Source organism: Electrophorus electricus, chromosome 3 (genome assembly GCF_013358815.1).
Source record: "Electrophorus electricus isolate fEleEle1 chromosome 3, fEleEle1.pri, whole genome shotgun sequence".
NCBI lineage: Eukaryota > Metazoa > Chordata > Actinopteri > Gymnotiformes > Gymnotidae > Electrophorus > Electrophorus electricus.
The window spans coordinates 8620902-8645000 of NC_049537.1; the positions used below are offsets into that span (position 1 = coordinate 8620902).

The 24099-nt window shown below is 37.1% G+C and overlaps 2 protein-coding genes across 2 annotated transcripts; both read left to right on the top strand.

Annotated features, from left to right (window-relative positions):
* Nucleotides 1-135: 135 nt before the first annotated feature.
* Nucleotides 136-659, top strand: zgc:152986 (uncharacterized protein LOC101884054 homolog). The gene is made up of 2 exons (XM_027007804.1): nucleotides 136-319; nucleotides 440-659. Exons 1-2 carry the CDS (start codon nucleotides 136-138, stop codon nucleotides 655-657), a joined length of 402 nt encoding a protein of 133 aa, XP_026863605.1. The 3' UTR covers nucleotides 658-659.
* Nucleotides 660-5330: 4671 nt separating this feature from the next.
* LOC113576004 (FYVE, RhoGEF and PH domain-containing protein 5) lies at nucleotides 5331-19595 on the top strand. Its single transcript, XM_027007889.2, has 21 exons — nucleotides 5331-5497; nucleotides 6349-8863; nucleotides 9720-9825; nucleotides 9903-9961; nucleotides 11198-11228; nucleotides 11941-12047; nucleotides 12180-12300; nucleotides 12616-12691; nucleotides 13004-13054; nucleotides 13652-13710; nucleotides 14001-14072; nucleotides 14202-14270; nucleotides 15252-15335; nucleotides 15507-15589; nucleotides 15669-15762; nucleotides 17189-17317; nucleotides 17406-17508; nucleotides 18264-18379; nucleotides 18640-18762; nucleotides 18969-19111; nucleotides 19230-19595. The coding sequence occupies exons 1-21, from the start codon at nucleotides 5488-5490 to the stop codon at nucleotides 19264-19266; spliced, it is 4188 nt and encodes a 1395-aa protein (XP_026863690.2). The 5' UTR covers nucleotides 5331-5487; the 3' UTR covers nucleotides 19267-19595.
* Nucleotides 19596-24099: the final 4504 nt, after the last annotated feature.

Genomic DNA, 24099 nt, shown 5'->3' on the forward strand with positions numbered 1-24099 from the left:
TTGTTCATAAAAATGATGCCATAAAAGTTAACCACCGCTTGACTGTTTAATTGGCTATCAGGTAAATTGATTGATTGTGTGTGTGCGCCTTTGGATGTGTTCATTTCTTTGGCACTGGCAGAATATGCATGTGTCATGCATATTCTGCTGCTCTCCGTGTATGGTGAGTGTATAGGCGATTATTACTCAGTGTTAGGAATTCCTCGCTCCGCGTCAGAGAAAGAGATACAGAGAGCTTTCCTCCAGCTTGCCCTCAAGCTCCACCCCGAGAAGAACCACAGCCCGAATGCACAACAGCTCTTCATACACTTTGCTCAAGGTGTGTACACTCGCACATGTTTATACATCCAGTCCACAGATATACATTTTCAAGCACTCATTACCATTTGCATGCCACATCATTTAACATTTATGTGATATGTCTGTCTCTTTTCTTCAGCCTATGAAGTGTTATCTGATCAGGAGAAGCAGAGACTATATGACCAAGAAAAACACTGGGACCAGTGCAGTAAGAGGAAGGGAAAGCAAGCTCTGACATGCAGTCTCCAAAAGTACAACTATAGCTACAATGATTTCCTGACATTTAGCCTGGAAGACCTGCTTGAGGTTCTACAGATGGAGGAAGATGAATTCATGGCAGTATTTGATATGCTTTAAGGTCCTGGGAGAAGTTTGGCTATTATTTTAATATGCAGCATTGAATTATTTATTTTGCTTAATATTGTTTATTTGAATGTACTTATGTATTGATTAAATGTATCAAAGTAGATTTTGTAAAGTTATTATTTTTTAGAAACTTTGTGTTTCTTGGTTTTATTTAATGGGTTCAGTCTCCTAAAAGTTTAAAACTAGATCTTAACTGTCAATGTGCTCAATGTTGTATTCACCAGAATAAGTGTTTAAAGGCTAAACATGAGCTGTTCGGCTGTACGTTGATGCACAATGAAGCTATACCACATGACCGCATGCCATATAATTTACCTACTAATTGACATCAACCTGGATTCACTTAAATCTGGAGAGATTAATACTCAACTTGCATTAAAAGAGGTCCACAGCCTTATATTGCCTTTACTGTCCTCAAAGAAGAGTCTGAGTTTGAAAGTATGATTGGTCAGAGAAAGTATTTGTTGCTTCTGAAGACTATAAGAATAAATGTTTTGACTACTGTGAGGTATGTGATCCATATATTTGGGATAATGTTCCTATTTTCTTTGCGAGTCTTGATTTGTGGGGCAATGTTTTTTCTCTTTTCAGTTTTCATATTCTGTTTTGACTGAGTCTGTCTACACTGGTTGTGTTTGCTTGTATTTTTAGGGACTTGACATTCCCTCAGCTATGTCCTCTTTTTGGTGAGTACATTTTTTTCTTTTAAAAGTCATTTCAATCAAACATTTTTGAAAAACTGAAATGTTGCAGCTAGGTCCAAAAGAGGGAAAATATTAGATGGGTACTATTTAAAATATGTTATGGAAAACAGTTAAGAGTAGAGGATATCTCTTTCATACAACATCTACATTTCTTTTGTGAATCTTTCATATTTGAGGTAGAAACTGGTGTTTTTCCATCAGATTTAGTATATAAAGTGTTCTAAAATTTGCATAGTAATTGTTTTTCAAGCATCACATACTGCAACTCTTTTTAATATAGATTTCCAGTACTAACAGTATTCAGATGTCATTATAAAATATGTCATTATAAAAGATATATATATATATATATATAAATAAAGGTATCCAGGCATTTACCCTAGTTTTTTGCTCAAGTGGATGTAAACAGCAGAGACCATACTCAGAACAATATTAAGCCCATTCCAAAAAAAATTGCTCTTTGCATAAATACCATCTTTAAATAATATATTTTATAATACACTACTACTTAATTGAAAGTGACACAGTTCTGAGTCCATCTTTGTGTCTGAACATCAATTTACTTGAGGTAAGTTTTTTGTTAGTTATTGATTTCAAAGTTCTGAAAACCTTGATATTAATAACTACATACAGAACTAATTTCTGGTGTCTTAATGGCTTATAAAACATTAAGGTCTAGAATTTGTGGTATGAGAGTAAAGCTGCTGAATCAGGAATCAGTGTTGATATCTAGAAGAAGTGTAAAATAAGCATAACACACAACTACATCCAGACAAGAATTTAACAGAATCTATGGCAAAAACTGTTCAACTCTGAGCTTATCTTAACCAATCAGAAGATATATTGTCTGCTATTTAAAATTATCCAGAGAACAAAAGTCCAAATGTTAGAAACTGACTGTTGATAAAGCATTATATGATATTTTAAAAAATAATAATAATTTGGTCATAGTTCTAACTTTACAACTACAAGTTATGCCTACAAGGTAGGTGTTTAATAAAGTGTGTGTGTGTGTGTGTGTGTGTGTGTGTGTGCGCGCTTTTAGATGAATGAACACATCAATAACCATCTCTAATCATATGGTTATGAGCATCAACTTCAGTTTCCTGAATGAGAGCATCATATAATGATCTCATCATAATGAGAGCATCATCTTATAATAAGACAGACAGACATGGTATAAGACACACACACACGTGCACAGTCTAAATACAGAATGTTTATATGAAAGGAAATGAATAATGAAGTGATGTTATGATTAGATCAACACATTTATGGTAATGCTTCAGTCTATAAGGATATGAACATTTAAGTCATTTATTATCTTAGCTGATAAAGTGCATTCTGTAATTGTTAATTGTGCTTAATAAGCTGTTTCATTTGGAATTTTGACTTAATAGTAATCAAATAGTTTTGAGTAGAGAGAAAATATTAATTTTATGAAAAACTGCATTATTCTGTATGTAGGTTTTATGAATTTGGAATAATTATTTTCACATCTAACATGCCATTAAAGGGGCAATAAATAAATGTCAACACCAACAGTTGCAAACTCTTTAAAGTGATTATTTATTATTTTTACATTTTTCTATAAAGTGCCCATCACATGAGATAATGAATAAATTTGCTTTGCAGTTATCAATTGAACCAGTTTATGCTCCATAGAGCGGGACCCCAACATGGAGGCAGTCGTGTTTAAAATAGATTTAGTACAGAATTTCTGAAAGATCCTGGCCACTAGGTGTCGGTATAATGGCTGTTTCATAACGTGAGGAATCACTGGAAAAATGACATCGCTCCTTTAAAGTCAAATGACAGGGATAACCTTTTTTTTTGTAGTCAGAACCGCTAGAAATATTAAAACCAGTAGTAATTTAGCATTTGCTAGAATGTCACATTTGATAGTATTATGGGATGCAGAAATAAATACAAATTTTATAGTACCTTATTTTTCCTAGTTCTAATGCTCACAAAAAATAACATTTGATTTTCTTCAGTAAAACAGATATCTCCAGAAACAGAACTTTATTACAGGTATTAAAAGTATATGGCAAAAGCAGATGTTGACTAATAGCTTATAAATTATGGATCTTAAATTGTTTTAGTGCTCCAAAGATCTTTCATCTTGTGAAGTATGCTATTGACACAGTTACATGACACACACACAGCAAAAACTGCCGGTGTTGAGACATAATTTTGGACCAGAGTCTGTGCTGGTACATGTTTACTCACTCTAACACACATACTGTAGATACAAATAAAGCAGCCCATATATACATTCAAACAACAATAGTGCACTTTTTGCTGTTAAAAACCCTGAACACACATGTACAGATGATGTACATGTTGCACATTTCCTGCTAGCTGTAAAGGGTGGAGTGTCCAGCCTAGGGTGTTTTTTCCCCTCTTTGTTCTTACTAACTGTGTGTCTATGCGTGCATGCACACATGCACGCGCAAGCTGGGATGTGTGCTCATTTCTTTGTCACACATGCCCGTGTGTATGCATTTTAGATGTAATGGGGATCAAGTTGGTGTATGGGGGTTGTGTGCTGAATGGATATGGAATCAGTAAAGCCAGTCTCCTAAAGCACATCTCCAAAGCACAAAGTGGCTTTGCTAAAGGCATCACCCTCCCTGATGACTACAAACTGGGGTGAGTCAGCATACTCACAGATACTTAAATACACAGAGACATAGACTCCTTCCTTACTTGTCTCATTTCCCAGATAATGGTTGAGTGCCTTTAAGAGCAATTAAGATTGTATCCATCTCTAAGTAAATCTGAATCATGCTGATTTATTATAGAGCTGCACCTCAAGTGTGGGTATCACAGGATGATTCTCAGAGCCCTGGGCATATAAACAGGCACCCAGAAAACAGGGAGAAAATCCTACTGTTATAGTCTGAGAAAAAACAGTAGGGATCAAAAAAGGTGAACATTTATGTACACAAAATCCTCCCAGACTTTCATAAACTAACAATATTAGCACCAAAATTGCACATACAGGCGATGTTCAGACTATTTTATATGGACAATATGTATATAGGTTAGATGACTTAGATGACCAAATTGGATGGTTTATCAACATTGTCATTTCCAATATGTCAGAGAGGGCAGCCATTTTAGCAAGACAGAACACTAAGGGTGCTCACACAAGATCATAAACACCCTGATTTATATAAATCTCATTACAATAAAGATGTGTGTGTATGTACAATTTTGCATGTGTCAGGGACAAAGGTAAATGGAATCCAGGTCCCCTGTCGATATATGGTGCACACAATCATTATTTGTCTTCCTCATAGTTTGTATAGAGGTCACAGTGATTTAACGAAGGAAGGATATTTTGTTATACCACCAGGACAAGGCCATGAGCTAGTTTAATGAAAGGCAATAAACCACTGTGGCTCACTTTCTATCCTGCTCACAAAGTAAACAATAGCCAAATAGTGGTATCTTCTTTCTGGAATAAGTCTGTTTTATATCTTTTTTTTGGACTTTGAACAATCTTTGATCGTGACATCAGTGTGTGTACAACAGAGAGAGAGAGAGAGAGCGCGCGCGCAAGGAGGCAGCACAAGAGAGGAGACTCCCTTATAATCTCAGAGCCCTGTCAGAACTGTGTATAGACTTGCTATTTAAAAACATTCTTTAATGCACAAAGTATGCCGCTGTGTTTGTGTGAGTGGGTGAGATTATATTCTGGAGATTAAAAAAAAAAAAATCTCACATAGCCTACGCCTTACTTCTAATTTCTTTCGTTCATCTTTACTGATACTAAAATTAGAGTCAAAATCACAGTCATAAAAAGCTCACATCCTACCTATTTTTTTCAGTTTATCTGGCGTGTTTCCTCAGGAAGCAGTACAAGAGGAGACGCCTCCTGTCCCGCGCTGAACGCTAGAGTAGTCTCGTGCGACAATGTGTGCGTGCTGCGCACCATAGTAATCGCAGTCCACCGATGCACAATATAGAGAAGGCTTGTTCTTGGGCAATAACAGTACGTTATAGCAAACCATTAAACGTCTGCTCCGCTATACGCATCTACTGCATTTTTAACCTTTATCTGAAAACGTCGCTTCTAAGTGGGATATGAGACAGACCATGTGCCAAAATGAGTTCAGGTGAGTTTATAATTTAAATACGACAATCGAATAAAGAACGTCAGTGAGACTAGGTTTTTTTGTTTTTTTTTAAAATTAAAATAGTGGCGTGCATGACTCAGCACGGACGTAGTTTATTTTAAAATGTCTTAAAGACTGCTATGACTCGCAATACGTATTTTCGTACAGAGTCCAAGTTTTTTGCAGTGGTTTTTGCATGCCCCTTTTGCCATGTATGCCCTTAGGTTATCGTTCATGCTGTTGTACAAAAAGTTTCAACACATATGACAATGCATAGTCTTGAGTGTGAAAAAAGAATGTTACATCTTCTGTCAGAACTTTGTATCCTGTTTTATGTGACTATGTATTTTACCCCAGATTAACATAGGTTATGCATTATTGTTGCTAATAATGCGTTGTTGCTAATGCTTTTGGAAGGGTCATTATGAGAAAATGTTAACAAACGAAAAAGAATGGCAAAATAAGAGTGACACCTGGCAGGCATCGTCCATGGATTGGAAATTCATGGAATGGAAATTTTGTATCATTTGTGATATATATATATATATATATATATATATATATATATATATATATATATATATATATATATATATATATATATATATATATATATATGGAACATTATTCAAAATCAGCAGAATGTAATTAGAAGATTACTGAGATGGCATTACCTTTTAGATTTTATTACTGACTGTGAAAATGAATTAGCAACCTTCAAAAAATGTTTTCCTTTATGTTAAGATGGACCATGAACTTTTATTTGGGGAATATTATTTTGAGGTGAATGAATTACATTTTAAGACTTAGTATGAGACCATTATATAATTTAAATATGTCATGTGTTTCAGAATTACAGGAACATAACCTGGACTACACATCACAGACTTATACTCAGAGTGCTTGTAAGGGGCAGTTTGGCGCGCAAGTGCTTGGAAAGCGCTTACATTTTCAGGGAAGTAAATCAACCATTGCCTCCAAACCAAGATCAAACTCCCAGCAGTTGTACAGCTCAAAGAATTACTCGAAGAGACAAACTAATAAAAATCTAAAGCCTGTTAATCTGGACCAGCACATGCCTAACATCCATCGGAATAAGATGCTCAGACGATGGAAGGAATCAAGACAGAAGGAGGCTCTAGAACAAAGGGAGGAATCAAAAACATGGAAAAATATAGAACGAAAAGAGGGGGCCATGAAGGGGGTGGAGTTAACACAAGCAGATAAGAAAGAATGGGATGACGTGCTGGGACCTGGAGAGGAGTTGGGCTGTGGGGAGGAACTAGCACAGAGTGGTGAATTAGATTGGGAGGTAGGTTTAGAACAGGGGAAGGAATTTGACTCTGATGAGGGTAAGGATTCACTGGAGCTTCTTTCTGACTCCTGCAGTGACAGAGAGGAGGAAATGCGAGCAGTGGTAGGATGGCTGAATAGGGAAGAGGAAGGGTGGGAAGTGGTTAGGAATAGTAAAACCGGATCACTCAAGGTTCCTGTTGATGGTTGCTTTGTTGTGCAGTCAGCTACACAAAAATGTGATGAGCAAATAGTGCACAATGATGGCCTGAACATTAATCAAACCCACACATCTGTAAAGTTATATGACAAAGCATATACTGATGGATTATTCACTGATGAAATGTTTTCAAATAGATTTTACCAAAATCACATATTTTCAAATGAAATTAACACTAATGAGTTGTGCTTAGACAAAACTGACACAGTTTGCATGTTCCCAGATGTCTGTGATGCAGGTGAGGCATTAGCAGATGTAGATGGACTCTTTGAGTGTGATCTCTTTGAGCAGAGTAAACCATCTGGGACATTAGAGATAGAGGAGGTGGGCGATCATGGGGATACAGTGATGCTGTCTGTGGGAGAGGGCTCAGAGAGCTCAAATGGATCATTATCTTCTTTCATTGAAGAGTATGGTAAAGAAAGTAAACAAGATAATAAAGAGCTGTTAGAAAACCCTTCCCCATTGCTTGGGAAATCTTCCCCGGATATGCAAACTGGAATATCTCAGGATCCATCACATACAGATGATCCATTAGATCTAAAGTCAGACAGAGAAGCTGGTATTCTCTCTGAGTTGTCTCACCAGCCTGGTTCATCCTCTTCTTCACTGTGTTCATCTGAGGCCATGACAACGTATGATGAAATGGAAAGAAATTATGCCATTCCAAGCCAATCTGCATTGTCCAAGTCTACATCAAGTGACTTCAGTATGACTTCTGAATTGGAGCTACCATTTGCCTCTTCAGCTGTTTGCTTTAAACCAATACACAAGAAGTCACAGCAGACACAAGTGGAGCAATGTGATGGACAAAAGGAAGAGAGTTCAGAAGTCCAAGATGGTCAGTCAGTCATAGCAACTGAAAGGTCACAGGCTGTCCCAGAAGAGCATGTGTATGAAGAAACTGAACCAAAATTTCAAAGCAAAACCTTCTTGCAGACCAGGAAATATTTAATGACTCGTTCCATATCAGTGGAAACTCCCCCTAATGGACTGAACCAAATGAGCCCCACATTATCAGGAAAGGAACGCTTAATGCTACACCCACAATCATGCTACAGACACAATTTCCTTGGAGATAGCTTGCCTACTCTAACGGGTTCATTAGGATGTCTCTCACAAGAGAGTTCCTGCCCTTCTAATGATCTATGCATTAATACTATGCAAATACCACCTCCTTTTGAACTGTCTTCTATCACAAAGAGGCCAATAAGAAAGAGTACACCTGCTCTGCCAAATGATATCTCCGCCTCCTGTAGGAAACTTGACTTTGGCTTTAAACGTTACTTTTTGCCATTGCGTTTTCTAAGAAAATCTGAAAGAAGAAGCTTGGCAGATAGTCGCTCAGTCTCCTCCAGGTCCTCTTCAGAATCAAGTCCACAAGAATCTTGCAAAAGATTCAGTATAATCAGGCAAAATGTAGGCACTATTGAGCCTCAAAGGGCACATAATTGTTCACTACCATCATCCCCGTCTTCCTTCCTTTTGCACAAGAACAAGCAAAGGCCAGGTTTAACCACACATCACAATAACAGTGTTACTGTTACTACTGCTCCCAGCTCATGGGATATGTTAGGGGTGGAGCCAGATGACTTTGTTCATTACCCCTTTGTCAAGCCCCTTCCCTTTTTGAAACCTCGTTCTTTCTCTTCCCCCAATGTTGACTCTTCAGTGTATGAGAATGTATTAAATACAAACCCCCACTATGAGAATGTGCAGCTTCGCCTCTTAAATCCTTCCAGTCAGAATCAGAGAAGTCAGAGTTCAGCCAATGACACTGATGGTTATGTCGATATGAGCAGTCTACCGGGCTTTCAGAGCAAAGGCCAGTCATCTGAGCAAGAAACGGAGAGGTACAACTTTATCTTCATTCAATTTAACAGAGATGAAAAGTGTAATCATAGATTCCATGAAATAATATCACCATATCACCATAATATACCAGTTGCAATATTTTACATATTTGTGGGATGTAGTTTAAGTGTATTAGAGGCAGAGAGGATTAAGAACTGCTGTTCTAACCCTGCCTACATGTGGAACATGCTTTGCTTAAAAGCTGAATGAAAAGCAATCTGTGAAAGATTGTGAGACTGTTCAGTTAGATTTATTTACACAGATCTAGTAGATGTATTCTCCTGAGTATTTGACCCATGACTGAACTATATAATTATTGTAAATGTCTAAATTAGTTAATCAGCAAAATTTTGTACACCTTCCTATTAACAAAAATTTGGAAAGAAAACCAAGACAGAATTTCAAGATAAACAGGATGTTTCAGAGAGAGGTCCTTCATCAGCTGCGCATATATATATATATATATATATATATATATATATATGAAGACGATTCCACGTGATTAACTGCAGTGTACTGTAGTAAGAGATGTAGAGATATTAAAAAGTGTAGTAAAATCCAGAGAAACAGAACATTTAGGACAGAACTTTGCACTTTGCTTAAACTCTGGAAACTGTGTTTTTACCTAATTTTTAATTTTTTAATATCTCCTCTTTCTGCTCTCCCTCTCTCTTTATATTATATTATATATATATAATATATTATAAAGAGAGAGGGAGCGAGAGATCTTACTACAGTACACTGTAGTTACCCACCTGGAATTGCCTTCGAATATGTGTGTGTATGAGTGAGTATGTGTCTGTGTGTGTGTGTAGAAATTCTTCAAATTGTGTGTTGACTGTTTTGTCTTTTTAGTGCCTACACTATCTGCTCTCCTAATGTGTGGTGTGATGGATCAGTGAGTGTATCTGTAGGCATGCCTTGTACAAAAAAGGAGGAGAGGAAGTCATCTGAAAGACTGGTAAGCTCTGTGTGTGTCCCTCTGTGTCTGTGTGTGTGTTTAAGTGTAGTTTTACCAATGCCTTCTTTTCTTTTCAGACTGTAAATTATTCTAGAGCATTTTATACTGCGAAGGAACTACTAGACAGTGAGACACAGTGAGTATCACATAAAACATTTAATAATTTTTTGGCATTTTATTTTTGTCTTGTATAATTTAATAGAACAACTGAAAGACATTTAGATAGTTCTGCCCATTTTTTAAAAAGGTATAGTATTTATCCTATCTTAAGTGAGCATAAGGCAACAAATACAATTAAAGAGTGATTTAAATGTTATTAATCATTGCACAGAGGAACTACATTAAGATTGAACTTGCAACCCACTAAAGTCCCCAAGGGAATTTTTTAGAGCTGTGTAAAGTGCGCATAGTGAGAGAGATTAGTGAGAAGTGAGGAGATAATACTAAAAGTATGCACATCGATATTCAGACCTCAGAGGTTCTGCTCAGGGAACTTTTCTCTTGTGTGAAAAACATATTCCCCAATAGCTGTACAGAAGAACAACCGATAATTCTTGCATCCTTTACAATATGGAAGGGTTGCCCAGAAAATCATCTTAAACAAATGATTAGCACAAGTCTTCTCCATGTATTAGATGACTTATTATTTTTAACCTAATTGACCAACTGTAACCACCAAATCTAAATCCAGCTCTTGCTGTCTGCCTTATTTAGTTATATGTAATATAGTTATATTTAGTTATATGGAAAACTCATACACTTCACAGCAACTGTAAAAAAGGTGGCTGTAGTGTCTGGATATGCATGTTAGCCTCAAAAACTGGCTCACTACAAAAGATAGCCATGGTATAATGAGGTGCACATAATTTTTGTCACTCAGTATTTGCCCAGTTCCTAAACAATCCCTCTTCAGGATGTGGTGATTCACTACTTAGCAGTGGCAAAAAACATTGCAAAGACAACTATAACAGCAAATAATATTTTATATAAAAAGAAACAATCACAATGTTGTTCACAGCTGGGTAAAAGGAAAATAAATTGATAGTAATCGTAGAATATGAAAGAGCCATAAATAATTAACATGTTATGGGAAGAAATGTGTTTAATATGTTTCTTGTATGGTATAATCTTTAAGGACAAGTATGTTGAATCACTATACTTCAGTAAACAAAAATGCATATGTAACGGAGTTTTCTGTTAAATGTAAAAGTTTATACTATAGCGCTATAATAATTTTGTTATTTAATATTTAACATTGTGGCATTGGATATAATTTGAAAGGTTATCTTTACTGCAACAATTTGTAAAATTATAAGAATCACAATTAATGTAAGTTTTGTGTGTGTGCCGTTGCCTTTTGTGTTTCTCTAAGGCATGTAAAGACTTTAAAGCTTCTTAGTGAGGTATGTAATGTATGTGAATGCATCATCTCTAAATGTGTTTAATTGTATGTATATGTATAACTTAGGACAAGTGTTTTATCAGAAATATAGCACAAAAATGATCTGATAATCATTATTACTGATTTCAGTCATATAATATAAAACAGTTCCAAGAATGGTAAATAAAATGTTTTTTAATTAAGGCTTGCACCTAAAGCTTACAGACTAGTGTTGTGATCTCAAGAATCTTTCTCAGGTTTGCCAAAATGAAAATGTACGCTATGCTGTAATAGTTTCATCCACTGAATGATGTTAATTTGATATCAGCCTAAAATGCAAATTTCAGTTATGGAGATTGCATAATTATTTTTAGATTGATGTACAGCTAAAAGTGAATGAAAGTGACTTTGCTTCTTTTTGTCCTTTGATCTTGATTCTTTGACTGTTCTGCTCTAGCAAAAAAGTAATTGCTTGCAACTGCATATAACAAAATCTTAGCTAATTTCATCAGCTTTATATGTGATGTTCTTTGATTGCATCGTCTGCAAGCAATGCTTGTGTAAACAAACCAAGTAGAGCTTCAAGAGATGAAGGTTTGGATTGTTTACTTTTTGTTATTGCATCAAGAGGAGCAACCTATTTTCTTTTAGCTTTATTACTAATAAAGGTTCAGGACCACCCAACCGCTTCTCTAAAAGCATACAGTTTGTGTATGTTTTTTTAAAAACTGTAGAATATAGATGCAAATGAGAAGCTGAGAGAATTTTGGGGTGAATTACCTGTGATTTATTCACTCCACCAAGACCTGATCTCCCAACTGGAAACCCGCATCAAAGAGTGGTAAGACAACCAATTAGAAAGTTAAATATTCATGTATGCATTCAGTTCATTCATCCATCTTTTGTTTTGTTTAGTTTTGTTTTGATTTTCTTTATATTCCATAACCATTCTGCTGTTCTCTCTCCTGCTAAGGGATCAAAACGACGGCATCGCTGACATCATCTTGGCCAAGAAGGTGGACTTTTCTGTTTTTTCTTCCTTCATCAGTCACCATGACAACCGAATGAAGGCTCTGGATGAAATGGACAACACAGTGAGATATCATCTTAATTTATTCTGCTCTTTTAAAAAGAGACTGACAAACCAGGTCCAGTGGAGACCCAGTACCTGTTGTAAATTCTTTGTTGTAAATTCTTTCATTGTTTTATTCTGTAAACCAGTTAGAGAAATGTAATCAAGCTTTATTGGAGAACTCTGTAAGGGTGCCATGGTGAAATCATTCCTTAAACGTTAATCCATAGACCACATACTTGCAATTTAGGATCAACTTCCTATTCAGTGCATAAGTGGACTGATGCTTAGAAATTTGTATGTATAACTACATCACAGTAGCTTTATCTCTCAACAGCTGGATGGGAACTGTCTGAAGCAGCAGTTGCTGCAGGTTATAGTGAGAGTTCTACAGTACCATGTGCTGTTAACAGGTAAAACATTAAACCCAGCTGCTGTGTTTGTCTAAACATGCCTAAGCTATTACACATTCCACACCAGTTAGAAATAAACTGACCAAGCACCAGAATATTCCTGAAACAAACTGTCTACCTAGAGCCTAAACAGATCTAGTGTATGTACCAATATAACATTTCTGGTTTAATGTGTGCTTCCCTTATGTGCCAACCTCTTATTAACCCCCAATTACTTCCCAAGCTGTTTCCCAAATATACGTTTGTCTGTATTTGTGTCCATATTTTGTTTGTTATTTCTTTCTAACACACCGTCCAATTTATCTTTGTCAGATTACCTGAATAATATTTCACCAGACTCCAGAGAGTACGAGGATGCACAGGGTACAATACAATTATGGATATTTTCTCAGTGTAATTTGCTAGGGTGACTAGCATGACATAAATCTTAAGAAACCATTTTATCTCGTCTATGTACATGTAGACTGTATATTTGACTTAAAGACTTGGCTACTTGCATTCATAAATCAAAATTTTTAGGTTTCATTAATGAGATTAGTATTTTTGTCACAATATGTCACAAAGGTTTGGCATTAGGGCTGTGAGGTTTTGGTACCCTATGAGTGTCCAACATGTTTGTTGTTTTTGTGGCAGCCGTTTTGGCCCTCATCACTGCAATGTATAATAATGTGCTCAACATGTGGGCTCTTATCACCAGATCTCCTTGGGAAATATTCCCAAAATATTGGGAAATATTGGCTATATGTCATATCTCATATTCACTTCCAGGCATGTAGCCTTTAACCCTAACATCCAGATCTTATTTTGCCTATCATTCTTGAGACAGCTAGATTTATCATCAGGCTGTCTTTGTGTGTGTGTATATGTATGCTTGTTGTGTAGTGTGCATCCTGTTTGTGGATGACGTCAGTGTAATTGTGCTACTCTCTTTGTTCCATGTGCTTTTGTGCTTTGCCTCAGCTGCTTTGGCTGTGGTCTCAGATGTAGCTGATCAGGCAAACAACAACCTCAAGAATGGAGTGAGTTGTACACTGTGTGTGTGTGTGTGTGTGTGTGTGCGTGCGTGCATGTGCTGTTTTCCAAATGACAATATAAAAAACCTGTTGTAACACAGTGGAGTCGGTTTGCTTGTCCCCTTGAGGCTTTTTTATGCACAAAGTTAATCTTTTATTAAAAAACAAAGAGCTAAAGGATATCCGTTGGTGTAGCCATAGCAATATTTAGCTACTGTATCATACTAAAGGTAGTAATGGTGTGTGTGTGTGTGTGGGAGGCTGGCTGTTCCTCTAATTGTTTGTTTATGTCTCAGGCGGATCTCCTGCGTCTGGTCCGTATTGAGCACAGTGTTCTGGGTTTGAAGAACCTGCTCCAGCCTGGGAGGGTGAGAGAATCAAACAGTCAACACTTGCATGACCCTCTTACACCCTTCAAACATTTACATCAGAATTACGGAATGAAACTGCTGTGTGTGTGTGTGTGTGTGTGTGTGTGTGTGTGTGAAATGTCTTAGCTCTTTGTGAAAGAAGGAACTCTCATGAAGGTCAGCAGGAAGAGCAAACAGCCTCGTCACCTATTCTTGGTATGCCACCTTAATTGTTAGAAGGTTCAGGTGTACAGATATGTGCTTTACAATTTTGGTTTCCCCTCTTTTTTAGTTAATGAGACAAGTAACAACAATAAAAAAAAATCAAAAAAGATATTTTATTCAACCCTATTGTCTGATTCTCAGCTTTTCCCACACTGTCAGTGATGCCCTTGGGATTTTTTAGAATCAGATTTCCTGGCAGGATGTTTTTGCCCTAGCAGTCTACTGTGTGTGTGTGTGTGTGTGTGTGTGTGTGTGTGTGTGTGTGTGTGTGTGTGTGTGTGTGTGTGTGTGTGTGTGTGTGTGTGTGTGTGTGTGTGTGTGTGTGTGAGTGAGAGAGAGAGAGAGAGAGAGAGAGAGAGAGAAATACTTTTAAGCTTGTCTCAGAGAGACATTCAACTCAGAGAAGAAATGGAATGGCAGTGGCAGGCAACAGAACAGAAATATGTAGCCCATGGTGATAGGCATTGATAGGCATTGAGTGAGCAGCACTCAGACAGTAATGCAGCAACTACAGTCTAAATCACTAATGTTTTTATTGCATGTATTAGAGTGGCATTCTATAAGTGCATTTGGTTAAGCTACTGAAAGAACTAATCCTTATAAAGTTATTCTATTTGGACTGAGATTTATCTCTGTCTTGTACAGTAGCAATCACCAATCTTTTCTATAAAACTGATGATACTAGAGGAGGTAGCATACATATGTGTGTATGCATGTATGTATGTGTGTGCATAAAATAAATTAACAGTAACCTTTTGTGAGTATTTTGCCAAGTGAAATGGCACAACTTTGTAGACAAAATGCTGTTTCTCGGGCCCTCTTGTGGTCTACCACCAAATTACTGTTCCACCAAATTACAGATCTATACTGACTCATTAAACTGTCCTGTATAAATGTTTCTTACTTAACTTCTGTAACTTGCCATTACATGGGCTGATGTGTTGCTTTTCTCTTCTGTGTTTTGTATTGCAGATGAGTGATATAATGCTTTACACATACCCCCAACAGGATGGCAAATACAGGCTCATTAACACTTTAGCACTGACAGGGATGGAGGTAATAGACCCACAATGGGTTCTAAGCGCTACAGTGCATAGAGTGTCATGATGGTTTTATTCTACAAAAAACAATGACGCAATCTTGTCCCAATACAACACAACTGCAACACTGTATTATCATGCAATTTTAAAATATTTGTTACATTTTTTAAAAAAAAACTACCCCCAGGTTACTAAACTGCTGGTGGAAAATAATTATCAGAATGCCCTGAAGATTGAGGTGAAAGATATTTGTATCACTCTTTCAGCATGGCAAGTAACACACACTCACACACATACATAAACACACCAACCCATATGGGTCTTCTGATGTATGTGTTTCTGTTTGTAGTACTTCTATTGAGAGGGATGACTGGTTTGTTACACTGAATCGGACAATAGCTGACCTTGGTTCATTCCTGGAAGTTCCATCTGGTGGTTTTAAGGTGAAGTGATCTCTAATAACTTCTACTGCATATGTAAAAGATTAATCATTTTTACCTAATGACAATGATCTGTTCTATTACACTGAAGCACACTAGAAATGTGATAATTTTCAGTGCCAATAGGCAACTGATGTTAGGGGCTGGTTACACTTTGTTAAATAGCTGGATACACTTTCAGTTTAACATTAGAGAGATTATAAAGACTAAATGTTTTGTAATAGCATACTGGAAAGTACTCTGTTTTCATCACACATGGTTGATGGAAGTTTTTCTTTGTCATAATGTGTACAGAAATTGGTGGGAAAACCCTTTTGTTTTCTTGTTCTTTTAGCTCTCAGTAGTTTCATATTTGTGGTTCAGAATAGTTATACCACCACCCTTAAAGTAAAACCCATTATTTGAATCAGTATTTTAATTAGAAAACATTATTTAATGTTAATGAATTTACTGAAACATTTTCAGTAAGTATCTTCTTAAGTAATATGAGAGATCTTTAAGTAGAAAGATAAACATAAATCTAAATTTAAAATGTTATTTTAACAGTTTAAGCAGCCAAGTTTGTCATTTCTTTGCTGTCTAGATGTGTGAAAGGGCCTTATCACACATTCCGCTGACATGCAAACTGCGTGTTTCCATATTAGTCAACCAAGAAACCTGAATAATGGCAGGGCTAAATCTAATGCTCATACAGTTTGGAATGTGATCAGGACTGACTAACTGCTTCTGGAGGTGTGAATGCAATCTGGTAAGACTAGGTACATTCTGTGTGGAAAGTCAGCAGTGCTGTTTAAAAATGGTACCTTCTGGGCACCTGCCGGTGCAATGCTGGCGAGGGCTTGTAATGTGAGAAAAAAGTGAGATCCACTCACTAACAGCCAGGTATAAATGCAAGAATAACCTTCTTGTTTTTTAAATAGCACACATATGTGCACTGTGTGCATATATTTAATGCCAGCTGTAAAAGGTGAATTCTGATCTCTATCCTAATTATTGCAGTGTTACTTTTACTAATGACAGATATTAAAAAGAATTATGACTTCTGCATAGTGTACTTTGAAGCTGCTGAGGCATCAGAATACTCTGTTTTATGTTTTGGGGTGTGTGGCTGGGCCATCTGTCTTAGTACATTGCTGTTTGGCATACACATGAATATGATATTTGTTGAATATCCTAATATCCTCTTCCTTTATGTGGCCAGAGTGTCTGAAAAAGCGAGGAGGATATTCATTAAACATCACATCCCTGTGCACTACAAACATAGTAGTAGCATACTAAGGCAGGCACTCATGTTTCCCAAGGACTGTTCCCTGGTACACTTGTCTGACATGCGCCATAAATACATTAGGAACTGACAGTTTTTTTGCTGCAGATACCATTACTAAGAATAGCTCAATTAAAATATTTTTTTCTCCCTTGGTTTGGGCAGAAGCCAGGAGTGTGTCTCGGAGAGAATGCTCCCTCCATGGTGTCCGTCTCACAGGTAGCAGTGTGCATGAACTGCCCTGTTCATTTCAGCCTCACACACCGAAGGCACCACTGCCATGCCTGTGGCAAGGTAAAAGCATACACACCCACACAGGCACACACAAACACATACAAATACTTATAGTTTACACATTTTATGTATATTGCATTGATTACAGGTTGTGTGCAGAGACTGCTGCAGGAACAAAGTCCCTCTCAAATACATGAAGAACAAACGAGCAAAAGTTTGTGATAAGTGCTACAGTGAGCTTTCAAAGCATGGTATGCATCAGTATGAATTTAACAGTGATGGCATCATTGCACTGCAGTAGAGGACCATGAAAGTCGTGCACATCATGCCTGTGAACAGCAGTGGTTTGGTCATTCAACAATGGTGTATAGATGGTAGATCAGGAAGGCATGACAGCAGTACACACCCACGCCCAAAATACACACACCTTCATGATCAGTTCAGTGATAGATAGCAGTACTTGGAGCTGGCTGTCACTAAAATAGAAGAAAATGGAAGATACATTTACCACCCACTTTATTCAAAAAATGTATTGATTGATATAACTTGAAAATGTACAGTGCGCATCACCTATTAACCACAGCCCATCTGCACAATTTATGTGATACATCCTCCGACTCAGTGGTCAGTGTTTGACCACAGGACTGCTACTGACTGGATATATTTGGCAGAACACTATCAACCCTGCAGTGACATTGCCATGTGGAAAGGTTCCAGCCACTCTGCTGTGCCTGACACACTCATACCAGCAGTACACCAGTACCCTATCAGTGTCACTACTGTGTTGCTCCAGTATTCAATTAAAATTAGGTCAGCAGTGGTCATGTAGCCAGAAACTGAGCAGTGATGACTAGGGTAGAGTGTGGCTAACAAATTGGGTGACAATGCCCCTACAAAACATGCGTACGTAATTAAATGGAATAAGTGTAATTGCAAGACAGTGTACCTACTGTAAAAAAAAAAAAATGTTGCCTATTCAGACAGTTTCATCAAATATTTTATTCAGAAGGAGATGTTGCCATGGTAACCGAAAACCTCAGCCGACCACTATCGGCTGTATTCCAGAACATCCACCCTCCCAACCTGTGGAGGGGTCGAAAGGGCCAGGTCTCCTTTAACCAGGTAACCCCACCACTACACAGGTCTCTCGCTGATTTTGTTTAGCTATGACAGGTTTAGAGTGCTGTTTAAATGCAGGTAGGGTGTTAAATGGCTTTTCTTTCTGTGGGGTATGTCTGTCTGTGTGTGTGTGTGTGTGTGTGTGTGTGTGTGTGTGTGTGTGTGTGTGTGTGTGTGTGTGTGTGTGTGTGTGTGTGTGTGTGTGTGTGTGTGTGTGTGTGTGTGTGTGTGTGTGTGTGTGTGCGTCTGGTATGGTTGTGCAGGTGACAGGATCAGAGGGGGAAATGAGTGGGACTCTGCAGAGGAGTCGAAACAGTAAGCGGAGCTGGAAGAGTCTATGGTTTCTTCTGAAAGATAAAGTGCTTTATACATACCCACAGCCTGAGGTAACATACAATTAACACAAAAATGTCAATAAAAATCATCCACGGGGAAAAATATTATTTCTCTCTCTGTCGCTTTCTGTTTCACTCTCTCTAATCTTTCGTTCTGTCTCTCTTTATCTCTCACACCCTCTAATCTCTTGCTCTCTGTTTCATTGCTTCTAATCTCTGTTTCATTCCATCAAATCTCTCTCTCGCTCTCTCTCTAGGAGAGGCTTGCCTGTGAGTCTCTTCCTCTGTTGGGCTTCTCAGTGAGGTCAGAGAGTGAAGGAGACAGCAGCATGTTTCAACTCTACCATAAAACCACACTCTACTATACGTTCAAGGCTCAGGACATGCACACTGCACAGAGGTAAACCACATTAATGTCCACATTATGCATCAACAGAGTTTCCTTTTTATATGGAAAAGTTAGCAGTTAGCATATAATATGTAGATCACATTCATGTAAATTGTGTGCTGTTTCTAAGGTGGGTGAATGCCATGGAAGAGGCTACAGTTCTATAGCTGATGCCATCTTGGAAGGGAAGTTTTCTTCTGCGATAATAATACTCAGTGGCTAAGAAGGAAGATAAAAATCAACACCTGACAGATGAGTAATCAAAGATAGTCTAACGTGATAGAGCCAAATTTTATAATGCTAGCGAGGAAATGTTTACTCATTAAAACACCTTTAGATTTGGTTTCAACTCCATGACATGTTACCTAATACAATGAGATGGAACCAATCAAACACAAGCTTTTTTTTTGTCCAAAGACCAACTGATGTCACAAGATACAACTTTTGAAACTTTTCAAAATCCTGAAATTGGTTATTAAAGGAGGCATAATCACTTTTTCACGTGTAATCTTTTCCCTAGATTTTTAGAGATGAGTCAAAGCTACACAATATTCCATCTGCCTGTGTTATTTCGGTTAATTGTTGTATGTTATAATCCTTATAACCTCCTCCTCCTCTCCTCATATATATATATATATATATATATATATATATATATATATATATATATATATATATATATATATATATATATATATATATATATATATATATATATAAACAAACAAACTTGTGAATTGAATATAGAGGTTAAAATTTCACTTATCCAAACATTTAACATTTAGTTTGATATATAGTGATCAGTCTAAGAGCAAACTGTCTTTGGATAAATGTTATACGGTAAGTGTGAATTTTTTGTTTACCGGGAAACAGACAACAGTTTACACATTCATGGGGCAGACACTCCCTCGCAACTCCACATGTATCACTATTATTTGTGACACACTCTTAGCTTTTGCAAAGCTGAGAACATCAGACATACACAAAAAATGTATGCACTAATACAAGATATCATGTTTGCAAGGATGTCTTGAATGTTTGGTCTTGCACAGTCACTCATTCCTGTATGGTCAGTGACATCATAGCATTTGTCTTCAACAAAACCACAAAATAATCATCACCATTTTATTGCTGAAGAGAAGATACTGTCTCTAAAATGTTATTTGAAATACAAGGAAATTAGGCTACATCATAAATTGTCCAAATAAATGATAAAATGGTGGGATTTAGGGAACATATAGTGTGGCTTTCCTTCTGGAACTTAAACTTAGTCTGATTCAAATCTGAGTCAGAATTACAAAACTGTACAGTTAAATTGTTTAATTTTGAGTGTAATAAATCTTTCTCCTTTTTTTTTGGCATCCAGGGCACATTTTCAAACCAGTACTCAAATTAAATCCTCTTTCTCAGAGTCTCAAACATTTGTAAGGGGTGGTGTTTGCTCCCTAGTGAATAACATAAATAGCACTTTTTTCATGATTGGCACATGAGGTAGGACTGCCTTAAATTCTACACTTTAGTGCCAGCTGTGACCTCTAGGTGGCAGAACACCGCAAACCCAGACTCACAAACGGAAGAACATTTTTCTTAATGTGATATTGCTGGTTCAGCATCTGTATGCATGTGTATGTCAGGTTATAAAAACGGGCAGTTTTACTGAAACTCCAGAATTCATCTGAGTGATGGCATCCTGTAATTAAACATGTTTAAAGAGAGTAATTAAAAAGAGCATCATAGACATGAAGAGAAATGGGGAGAGAGAAGATGGCAGAAAGGAGCAGCAGTGCTGCCCTGTTTCCCAGTTCCCATAAGACTACCTGACCCAGAAAAGAGTAAAAGGAGGGGGAAGAGAGGAGTTTGTTTTCTGGGGTACCTGAAAGTTATAGGCACCTTGTCCCAAATAAGACCCGTATTTATCATTGGAACGCTTTCCTTTGCACTTTCCAGTCCTGCGTCACACTCGTCCCTCACTCCTGTCTGCCTGGTTGGCCTCGTTTTCCCTTTTAATGCCTTACCACATCTCATCTTCAGTGCTTATCTGCGGTTCATGTGTGATTGCCTATGTAGCTGTTTCCTGATTGTGCCCTAAGCAGTGAGGGTCTTTTATACCCCACAGATGTATGGTCTTAATTAGGTTAGTGGATGAGAAGTGTACCAGTCAAGCACAGAATGACTATGCATGCCAACTGCAACATTACCAACTGCTTGAATTAATGCTCAAACTCACTGACATGTTTTGACTCTAATGCCTGTGCTAGGCACCATCATAACCAGACCACTTAATTATTATTACATTTTTTCCCTGTTGGCTGGAGTCTTAACTTGAAGTTATTTAACTCCAAAAGTCCATAGGCTACTTTAAAATAATAAAGAAGAAACACTAGTCAAAGAATACTGAGAACCAAGATTCTAAAGACTTTAAAGTCATTAACATGAAAAACCTAGTGTCTTATAACCCTCATAAAATAATGAACCATGTAGTATTTTGAACATAATTGGCTAATTAAAGTCAATGAATGGCCAGAATAAGTGCTCAGTTAGGCTGTTGGTAAACCAGCCCACTCCTCTCATTTCATGATCTGTGGAAAATCACACAAACAAGCTTATGCATTGGAATCTGCTGTTCATGCTCATTCTACCTGTGCAGTAACATGGCCGTGTTAATTTAGTTTATCTTATGATGTGATGAAGAGTACACACACATAAAAGGACTTTTTCCATGTAAGGAAAAAATCAGATTCAGGTATCATAACAAAATAAATAGATACACTGCATATGATATATATATATATATTTTTTTTTACAGTAGTATATATGTCAAAGTTAGTCATTTTATTGCATAATACAATATGTATTTTAACTCTGAGACCTATATGATGTACCATTTTTAAAAAAATACAAAGCATGTGTATGTGTATTGTACATGCCATTGTACATGTATGGTACATAATGTAAAAGTATGGTTTGAAAGTACATAAACTAGATGTAGATGTGAAAGTAGATAGACTAGAACGCTTTATATTCAAGGACATGCTTGCAACATGAACTTCTCAAAGGTAAAAATGGAGAAGAGGCGTGGCAAGAATGTATAAACACACTAGAAGGAGAAAGAGAAAAAGAACGGGAACAGAGGCCGTATTGTCACACTGACATTGTCCTGACATTTCTGGAGCTTAAGTACCTTATGTTCTTCTGCATTGCAGTAGAGGGAATCTGTGCTGGGTACTCTTTTCTACACTAGGCAACACTGTTCTGGTAGTCCCTCACTGTTTTGAAACACCACACATGCACCAGATGTGATTTCAAAATTGTACAACTCCAACCTTCTCTCAGAAATACTAACATTTCCTACTGTCCTTTTAATCTAGCTTTAATGCAACAGCAGGCTTCTTACATACTAACAGCATATACTGGTTTTGTTAACTCATGTCTGACTCAACCAGAAACTGGTACACTCCCATACCTCCAACCCTACCTAGACTCATTAGGAAATCCTGCCTGTGGCTCTTAATCATTTCCTTTAAACATTATTATTCCTAAATGTTGACAATGGATTGGAATAATTCTAAGTTAAAATAAAGAATCAGGTAATGTTGAACTCTCTTACTGTTCCTGAGATTAGCTGAATTTAATTATAGTGAATGCTTGCCATATTGTCTTATGAATGTATAGTTTTTCCAACGGCATTTTATAGTTATTTGATTCCACACAGGGGCTCTGACTTTAAACTTTCACAGTTAGTACAAATGCTATACTGTACATAAGACTTCCACCCACCATTTAGGCTGTTCTAAAACCTAATTATGAGGATACTTTCACTATCATCATGTTTCAGATTTCTCTAGGGAGGGTTTCTAAATGTTCCTAGTAGAGAAATCTTTAACTCAACTGAAGAAGAAATCGCCTTCTGCTGCTGTGAGCAGCAGATAAGGAGAGCTGGTCTCTTCTGATTCTCCTGCTTACCAGATATAGCCAACATCTCTCATTTGTCCTGCACAGAATGTTGTTTATACAACACTCTAAACTCTGTGTGTGTGCCTGTATGTGTATCTGTGGGTTAGACAGAGAAGATTATATAACACATTTTATTATAATGTGCAGCATATTAAATCTAATTTGTCAAGTGTCACATTAAAAAGTCACCAAGTAATAAGAGTATATAAATGTGTGGATGGCAGACATGATCTGGACCCAGTTTCAAATTTTGTGACCTGGGGACATTTGCTACAGAGGATGTTCATAGTAGACTGCAACAGATGCAACAGCTGAAAAAAAACTTGACATGTAACTCTTAAACTATTTTTAATTACATTGAGCACAGCATTCAAATTTGGCCACTTTCTCTTGTCTTTTCATCAGTAGTCCATTTAGACATCTATAACATTTAATGTGTAGATAAAGTAATGGGTGAAATTCTCTGAAAGGAAAGATTTGTTTTTGTTTTCTACATGAAATTCATGACCCCTGCTAAAGACCCCAGTATCAACTGTGAACACATCCCTTATGTCTGTCGTCAGTGGGCCACAGCAGGTTACAGCAGTGACTTTGGCATTCTAACTGATCAGAAATTCTGTGCTGGCCAAAAGCCTGAAGGTGGGCCTTTGGCCACTTTTACAATGCTATAAGCTGTGATAAATGTTATAAATGCTGGTGATCCATTTATTTCTTAATAGTTAAGTACTTCTGATTGGCCATACCTTAAAGATCATTTTTGTGATAATTTCTTTATTCTATTACTGAAGAGGAGATTAGAATGCATCATAGGTGTAGTTCTGGTCTCTCTTAAATATAATATGTATATGTCATTAAATATGATATTGAGTGTTCAGCTGGGGAGTAGCGTTGAAAACCAGTGCACCCCCAGTTCTGCGATACTAATCTAAACACACACACGCTCACAGATTGTGCTTTTCTCACCCACACACTTAAATCTAGGTCATATACTCCAGCACTGCGGACATACCGAGAGAAAACAGGACAAGACTGCTCACACGTTCGCA

What these genes read in the sequence shown, in the direction of transcription:
- zgc:152986 (XM_027007804.1), top strand. Translation starts at nt 136, where the DNA reads ATGCATATTCTGCTGCTCTCCGTGTATGGTGAGTGTATAGGCGATTAT. An exon ending in CTTCATACACTTTGCTCAAG is followed by an intron (nt 320 to 439) that starts GTGTGTACACTC and finishes TCTTTTCTTCAG; the next exon opens with CCTATGAAGTGTTATCTGAT.
- LOC113576004 (XM_027007889.2), top strand. An exon ending in TCTGAGCAAGAAACGGAGAG is followed by an intron (nt 8,864 to 9,719) that starts GTACAACTTTAT and finishes TTGTCTTTTTAG; the next exon opens with TGCCTACACTATCTGCTCTC. An exon ending in GGAAGTCATCTGAAAGACTG is followed by an intron (nt 9,826 to 9,902) that starts GTAAGCTCTGTG and finishes TTTTCTTTTCAG; the next exon opens with ACTGTAAATTATTCTAGAGC.